Source organism: Siphateles boraxobius, unplaced genomic scaffold, assembly GCF_051911475.1.
Source record: "Siphateles boraxobius isolate OS27281-9 unplaced genomic scaffold, OSU_SipBor_1 46, whole genome shotgun sequence".
NCBI lineage: Eukaryota > Metazoa > Chordata > Actinopteri > Cypriniformes > Leuciscidae > Siphateles > Siphateles boraxobius.
Window position 1 is genome coordinate 6,120,680 of NW_027509097.1, and position 8,856 is coordinate 6,129,535.

At 35.6% G+C, this 8,856-nt stretch overlaps 2 protein-coding genes across 2 annotated transcripts in view; both read right to left on the minus strand.

Annotated features, from left to right (window-relative positions):
• qki2 (QKI, KH domain containing, RNA binding 2) overlaps positions 1-4,963 on the minus strand; it is a 61,802-nt gene extending 56,839 nt beyond the window's left edge. The window contains exon 1 of the mRNA XM_077200448.1: positions 4,954-4,963. The gene's annotated coding sequence lies outside the window, so the exon portion shown is untranslated. The remainder of the gene's footprint in view (positions 1-4,953) is intronic.
• On the minus strand, positions 2,375-7,580 carry prph2a (peripherin 2a (retinal degeneration, slow)). Its single transcript, XM_077200446.1, has 3 exons — positions 6,511-7,580; positions 5,362-5,608; positions 2,375-3,812 (listed from the first exon to the last, which is right to left on the minus strand). The coding sequence occupies exons 1-3, from the start codon at positions 7,089-7,091 to the stop codon at positions 3,603-3,605; spliced, it is 1,038 nt and encodes a 345-aa protein (XP_077056561.1). The 5' UTR covers positions 7,092-7,580; the 3' UTR covers positions 2,375-3,602.
• Positions 7,581-8,856: the final 1,276 nt, after the last annotated feature.

Consider the following 8,856-nt stretch of genomic DNA (forward strand, 5'->3'; position numbering starts at 1 on the left):
CACTTTCGTGTTGTTCTGATTCCATATGCCGTTTTTACCCTATGCAATAAGTAGACATTTTTTAAAGAATTGCAGGTTAAAGTCCTTGTAGTTTATGAGCCTGTCAAGATCCATAAAGGGACAAAAAATATAATTATCCTATAATATAGTGTCATAAGGCTCAGAAATGCTTAGTAGATTTTGTAAATATGCAAATTTTAATGAAACATAATACAATTTTGATGATTCAATGCATTGTTCATAACACATAAAGAAAAGAAATAGCTCGTTTTTTTCGCCACCTAATGGTAATATGAAGAAATGGTCACTGAACGAATCTTTTTTTAATGAACTGATTTAAAAAAAAAACTCTCAAAATCCTCACCGTAATGGTCAAACATTTCATATCAGTTTCACACAAAAAAAAAGTCTTCATTTGTGATGAGTAAATAATGATAGAATTTTAATTTTAAGTTCATTTAGTTGAAGGAGTTGAAGTGGGTGAACAACATGGGCATTATAATGAGTGTGAGAGAGTGTGTATGATATGTAAGAGGAGCTCAACTTTGCCTGAAGATGCTGGCAAAAGATGGATCGAGAGATGTGGCAATTTTCCAGCTGAGAGGAACAGAGAAAGGAGGTAAAAAAAACCTGAGAGAGAACAGACTATCCATCACAACACAGTGAAGCAGGTTTTGCAGTAGAGACTTAATTCAGTCTGAGAAACAAATGAAACTTAGAAAGAACTGCGTCATCATCTTGACAATACTAGTGCTGTTTATTGAAAACCACTGCACATTAAAGCAAACCAACAGATGGCAGTGTTTGAGACTTGAATGGATAGTTTAGGTTTAATGATGTGTTTATGGTTGGCCTAGTTCTGTCACTGACCCCTACTGTTCAAGCCTGAGAAAGAGGATTTAAACACAGGTCAATGCACAAATCCTTTGAGTTTATACTCTTTAAAGGTGAAGTGTGAGATTTCTGGGCCACTGGGGTAATTCTATGAAATTGCATAAAAAAATAAACAAATAACACCAAATGAGGCATTATAGAGTTGTAGGTGAATAAATGCATGTTTATGGTCTGGCCTTTTTGTGGTTTAAACTGGTAAAGAAGAAAATATTTTTTTTATATAAAAAATTACTCACTTGTCACTTCACCTTTAAGAATCATCACTGATTAAATGAGTCAAAGTGTGAATTCCATTAACCTGATAAAGGAACATAATAAGATGGAATTTATAAGAATTAACAAATAATCATTAACATCATAATTATTTTCTCTACATAACAATTTAAGCGGAAAAGATGTTGCTTAAATATTGCTGAACCCAACTCAACTACTTCAAGTTACTTCCCAATAATGTACTGAAGATCTGTTATATAGGTTCATCTGACGTACAGACTCACACATTGTTTTACCAGTTAATCCACATACAGCTAGAATGTGTTTCTGCATATATTGTGCATATATCTCTCAGTCCCACTGTAATTGTTGTGACTGTATATAATGACTCCTGTAAACTATTGAATGTGGTCTGATCTTTGTGTTAAACAGAATCCAAATGTCACCTGAACAAATTGGAAGTTAGATTTAATTCTCAACAAACTTTCAAAATAGTACCCTACTACCTCACCTGAAATTTGTCGTTTTGAAATTATTTCAAAACTGATAATAATAATCTCACATGATAATCAATAAGCAGCACTTTTTTCCCCCACCACTTTCAAATATCCTGTGAACAAAAGGGAAAATAAGGGGGGAAAGAGAAGTGCACAGCTTTGTTTGACACATTCTGTACCTGCTCAAAGACATTCTGTATCTATCAATGCTTGATACTCTTCACCGGATATGCAGCAGAAGTCCAGGTCACCTGCCTAGAAGTTAAGCTGAGCACACTCAAAAGCAGCTTACTGTCTTTATCAGATCATCTGTGTTTATGTGCTTGTCGGAAAACCAAAATACCCAAAGAAAGTCACCCTCTTTACGGCCTTATCATTTCCCATAGTATCCCATGCTAATATTCTGCTTCTTTCCTAAAAGCATAACATAATTGTTTGTGTGGATGAAATATCTTGATGACTTTTCAAATTAATCTAGCAGTCATGTTGCTTTTCTATGTTTTTGTTAACATATCATGTTATTGATCAGTGTGAGGTATTTCATGTACAACACTTTTCAAATACAGACCATATGATGATGAAACTCACCAGACCAACTATTCAGATTCACTGCCATGTGCCATGCACAACAAACAGCATGTGAACGCAATAATCACATAATTCTCTGCTGATCTTATTGGATAAGGCAAACCACCCACAGAGCTCCCAGAATGCCCTGCACTTTGATCTCAGCAAATGACTGTACAACATAAATCTGCATGTTTTTTTTACAATTAAACAAGTTTTATTCACAATAATAATCACTACCCACCAAACACTGTCCTAGAGTAGTCAACTTTTTCTTATAATTAAATTGTATTTTTACAAAAGGAAAAATATATTTGTAATAATTCTACACTATTTACATAGACACATAATTTGAATTAAAATAAAATAATTACAAAAAATTACAGGTTTGAGCATAGAGTTTCAGTCTCTGGCCTGGGACGTTTCGTGGAGTAATTGTGCGGGTGTAAAAGCACAGGAGCTCCCTGCAGTGGGAATGCAGAAGTCACAGGTCAGGGTTTAGCTGCCAGTCTTAAGCTGTCTCCTCAACTCCAGGGGACTTCTCAAGCATCCCCTCACCCTGTACCTGGTTATCCCTCTGTACCATAGCACACATTGGGGTCTCCTAAACCTGCAAAATCAGCCTCTCCTTTCAGTGCTGTTGAAATCAAGTATGTTATCTGATGCTGAACTTATGCACAAAGCATCATCAGGCAGGTCACAAAAAATATATTTTGAAACAGATTTTTTTTATACCCCTTTCTCAAATAGCAAGCATTACTTTAAAATAAAACAAAACAACTAACTTCTTGTCTCTCCATCCATCTGTCAAGTATGTGGATTCTCACCTTTCATACACATTTCATACCTAAGTCCACAAGGGTGAAAAGACACCTGTCTAAAAATGTGTTTTCTTTGCATTTGCGATACCTGTCCCTTGACAAATTGTGTTGTTTATTCCTAATAAATAAAAGTACTGACTGTACTGAGGCTAGTTTCCATATTTTTACCGTTCACACTATGCCAAATCCGTGACTAGCCATTCTTAGGTTGAATATCAACTCATAAATTAAACAAAATATGACTATAAAAATTACTATAAAAATGTTTAGATTTTTTGTAGCAAAGTACAAAGTCAAAGGGGAAAGCGAAGCTGGTAAAATTACAATTTGATTATATTATATTATATTTTTAAGCCCCTCTTTACAAGCCAATCATTTGTATACTAATAAGTGTTTTCACCATAATTTTGGTTTCTAATATACCAAATTATTTAAAGGAATGTAAATGACTGACAAAGGTTTGTATTTAGATTTTTTCTTCACCAGTTCTTCATTGATTGGCTTTGTCTACACTTTGTGTAGTGTGGATGATATAGTTACAGTTTTAGGCTGTGTCCCACAGCTCTCTACCTCAGGTAGGTGTGGCCAAAGTTTGGTGGGCGGAGTTAGCTCAGCTCGCAGTGGCAACAGCCTGTTCATTTGCCCCCTCGTCCACCTGATTGCCTTTGCCCATGGCCTTCATCTTAGCCATGATATCAGTGAAGGTCTCTTTGACAGTTTTCTCCAGGATCCAGCCCTCGCTCTCACTCTCAGGGTCTTCTGGGTTGACCAGCGTGGACAGAGAGGTGTTTATGTACTGAAGTCCAATCATTACAGCAGTCTAAAGAAAAGCATGAAAGATATGAGTTAGATAGCTGCACAGAGTGATATGTTTATTCATATTTAGCATATGTCCAGGCTACATTTCACAGATAGATAGATAGATAGATAGATAGATAGATAGATAGATAGATAGATAGATAGATAGATAGATAGATAGATAGATAGATAGATAGATATTTTTATATACAATATTTCTATTAATCTCACTTCTTATGATTCTCATTCTGTAATTCTCAACTGTAATTTTACTGTGACAGCAATACAATAATTGTTATTATAATATATATTTTTGTCAGTAATAAAAACTACTTATTTATTTAAATCAGCTGAACAATTAAATGCAGAACAACAAATATTAACGTGATGTATAAATACGTTATAAAAATAAGTAACCCCTTCCTCACAGACACAAACACACACACACACACATGCATACATATACAGTATGTGTGTGTGTGTGTGTGTGTGTGTGTGTGTGTGTGTGTGTGTGTGTGTGTGTGTGTGTGTGTGTGTGTGTGTGTGTGTGTATGTGTGTGTGTGTGTGTGTGTGTGTGTGTGTGTGTGTGTGTGTGTGTGTGTGTGTGTGTGTGTGTGTGTGTGTGTAAAATCAATGGATGGAATGTTCTACATCTTTAATTGGTGATTTGAAATCACCTTTTCCAAGAAAGCAAGGCTTAACTCCGCCCTGCAGATTAGAACATTTGATCCCTGTGAATCTTCAGTCACCACACCATCTCACACTCCTAATCTCCACCAACCCTAGTTCAAGGTCTTGTTGTTGCTACAGACTGTTGTAAGCTTGGCAGATTTTGTTTAAATCAATGTTTGTTTCCATACGTTTCCATTAATACTACATTTTTTTAATACAAAATGTTTTTTATTGGGTAAACTAATATTTGCTTTATGTATCATCAAATTTATTTTATTTTTTTGGTAAATATTAAGTCAAATAAATGATTATTACTATTATTTACCAATCTTTTTAAAAGTTAGATCAGGTAAAAATAGCTCCTTAAGGTAACGTATGAGAAACCCTGAGACATGTATTTTAATCTATCCCAGCAGGTAAGTCAATATTTCAGAACTACTACAAGATAATCAGAAAATCTATCACATTTATTAATATCCAAGTCAGTTAGATGTTTTCCCTGATGGTGCCATACAGTATTAGATGACTGACTGAGAGAATGAGGCTTCTGTCAGTAAACATGGTATGACATCATAAAGATGAGCAATTACTCCTCTAACTAACGTTTACTTTTGCACCTTTTGGGATTGTCTGATAAGAAGGACAGGGTCCTCAAATCTGTAGCCAAAAGAATGTGTAGTTATAATTTACCTAATTAGGGGGCAGACAACAAAAACACCATATGATGGTTGTTTACAAGATTAAGCATCTAGACTGGACAAAACGTTCCTTAAGTACTGATCAAAGATCAGTCTGACCTTTACAGCACAATCCATTAAGATTAGAGGGACGTAATGTAAGTCATTAAGGTCTGATCCTGGATCAGCACATTAAGATATTTCAAAGCTAAACATCTTACTTGCAAGAGGGTGACCGCCAACACAAGTATCCCAATAGAGTTCATCATTCCACCATAGTATGATACAAGAGCGTCTCGGCAGCCACGTTTCCAGATGTTTAGTTCTTCGGTGTAGTGGTCATAGCTGTAGTGAGCCGAGTTGTTGGTTACTTGCTGCTGGATGCAGGGCCGTGGCGAGCTAGGGTTGCAACAGCTGAAGGGAACGCCATCCATTAGGTATTTTCCATCCACATTGCTGCTGAACCGACTAAAGACACACAAAAAACATTTTTTTGCAAATATACTGTATATTGGTTTTATATTACATTTCAGAATACATAAGACAAAAGTAGGACTCAAATGTACAGTAAATTAAAAAATGGCAAAAGCAATATTTCATTGTGAAACTTTCCCTTGTCTTCATTTACAATTTCAACATAAAATTCATTACACATTCGTGTCTTAGTCAGAATTTTTTTTTTAAATGCTGACATTCTTTTTTCTGATTGAAAGCTGTGAATGCTGACAAAATAAACAACTTCCACAAAATGATACATTATAACTTCCTTATTATTGTTATCAATAAAATCGAATTAATTTAAATTAATTTATAGATAAATAGAATAATTTTAATCACTTTGGAAAACTTTTAATAGACTTTATAGGTTAGGTGTTGAACATAAAAAACCTCTGTGATGAAAATATCACACACTCTGATATTAAGGCTAGTAATTCAATGTAATTTCAATGTCTATTCCAAGCCAATCTACCAGGTATTCAACTGATTGAAAGGGACAGTAAGTTCTGAGGGCAAGAAAATGTGATCCAAGAAGATTAGTGACTAAATCTAAACTGGTAAACATACCTGATACCACTTACACTGCACATTGACCCCTGCAAATCACCCAATACCTTTAAACTTGCTAAATAACTCCACAAACAGCATAAAAACAGGCATTCTGAAAACCTTCAAAAGAAACTCGCTGTTTTTGATCCTTTAAAAGTGCCAAGCATCTTAAATGCCTTAAATGAAAGTCAACACCTTAAATGAAACTTCTCAGCTTATTGTCTAATAGTCTAAACTATGTCTGAACAGAATTAAATGAAAAGAACTGAAAGGAATGAATGTTTACGCATCATCCAATCATTAAGCTGCAAAAGGACACTCACTCTTTGACTTCCTTGGAGCTGAAGTCCAGGTAACGGTTGCTCACCCACTGGATCTCGAACCAATCTTTGTAATTGTTGTTGCCACAGCAGCGGAACTCTATCTGCATGAGATCCAGAGTTCTCTTCATGTAGCAGCGACCGGGTGTATCGGTGTCCTTGTAGAACTTCATTCCATTTTTCAGGCCCTCGGCAAGGGTAAACTCTAGAGGAATGCGCATGGCAAAACACAGAGCCGCCGTGAGGATGAGGAGGAAGTTGAAGAACACACAACAAATGAGAAAGGGCTTCAAAATGGACTTCCATTTCGCAAACTTGGTGGAGTCGAGGGAGTCATAGCAGATTTTGCCCCCAAAGGCATTGAGAAAACATGCTAAAAGACCCACACCGATTAGAATGTTGGGTACAAAATGACTCTCATTGTTGTCCATAAGTTCACTTCTCTTGCGAAGTTCGATTTTAAAGAAAAGGCCCATGCTGAAGACAAGAACACCAGCCATAACAGAAAACCAGTACATGAGCCATAGCATCTGGGCCAGCTTCACCCGTTTCTTCAGGTCAAACTTTACCTTCATGAGAGCCATGTTGAACAACTAGTTAAAGTCCAAAGAAAGAAAAAAACAGAGTTTGATGATCCCCAAAGACAGCTGTGCAATGCACCTTACAGAAGCAGAACGTTGAAAGTACGTTCAAGGCGCAATGTGTAATCCATTCCAGTAGAGCGAGAACTTAATAGCTATTTTCATGATGATCTTTGCACCCATAATAGACAAAATCCAACTCAGATTATTTTACAGGTAAACTCCAGTGTAATACATTATCTTCTTCACAATTTTAAAAATTGATTTTCATTTACAATTCTTAAAAACAACAGTCTGCCCTGGTACTGACGCAAATAGTGGTGTCCCTCTATCTGCAAAGGGAGGACAAAAGCCAAGGATCCAAATGATTAAACACGAAGTTACTGTACGTCATCCTAAACCCAGCTAATCACCCTCATCCCATTTACAGAAATCCCTGGCCAGCAGATGAGCCTATCTGTAAGCTGCTGCCATGCCGTGTGATTGGCTTGATTGGTCACATGGTTTGACTGGCATAACTAAACAGACACCAAAAACCAGGAGGCAAAGATTTAAGACCATTACACTTCCACTTCAAGTGCTTTAGAGTTCATGACAAACATGCCACTGTTTGAGAGGATCTCTAAATGTTTCAAAGTTCAAATATTCATGGAACTAATGACAGTCAAAAACACTGACACTTTACAATAAGGTCTCATTTGTTAACATTAGTTAATGCATTAGCTAGCATGAACTACAATGAGCAATATCATTTTATATAATTTTTTAATTTTGGTAAGTTAATAAAAGTAATTGTTCATATTAGTTCAGTTCATAGTGCATTAACTAACATTAAGATACAACTACTGTTAAAATGCAACTTTTGATTATAAAAAGAAGTATAGTTAATTGTTAGTTCATGTTGTTAACCAATGTAGTTCAGTAACGTTTACAAATTAGACTTTATTGTAAAGTTAAAAAAGTAAAAAAATTGACTAATCTACACAACTAAAGCATATGCAGATAATAATTGTATTTGTATCAAAAACTAGAGCCTATAAATCGGAATATAACCCGGGTGATATCAGCTAAATTGGGACACTTTTTGGTAAATCGTTTGGGACAATAATATAATACCATATATGCCTTTTCCATGTGTTTTTATGATTAATAATGACTGTTTTTGATAATTTTGTGTTGAAATTATGTAATAAAATATAATTATTTAGGCCCTACATTTCTTGAAACATCAGCTGTGCCAACTTTTTTGCATGAGCAGTTTCAGGTAAAATGGGCCAGCTGTTCAGGTAAAATGGGCCAGTCAAACTGCAAAGGGAAATAGTAGGCTAATTTATCCTGAATTTTAATTTTAAAACACAATTGCTTATACAGCCACATGACAATTAAACTGCATTAAACAAACATATTCATATGCGCCATTAAAAAAAAACATTTTGGGTGCAAACCCACATATTCAAATGTGCAATTAAAAAAGTCCATTTTGGAACAGCATCAGTAAACTGATGTCAGTGGTGTGTGTGTGTGTGTGTGTGTGTGCGTGTGTGTGCGCGTGCGTGCGCGCGTGCGTGCGTGTGTGTGTGTGTGTGTGTGTGTGTCTGTGTCTGTGTTTATATTACATTAGTAAAACCTTAGATCACCTACATTGTGTGGACCAGCCAGCAGTCCCCACGAGGGAAATCGTTTAATAAATATACTTCTGTCAGGTTCATTTAAGTCAAGAACACACAAGACAATAGAAATGATTAGGAAATTGTATTGAATAAATTGC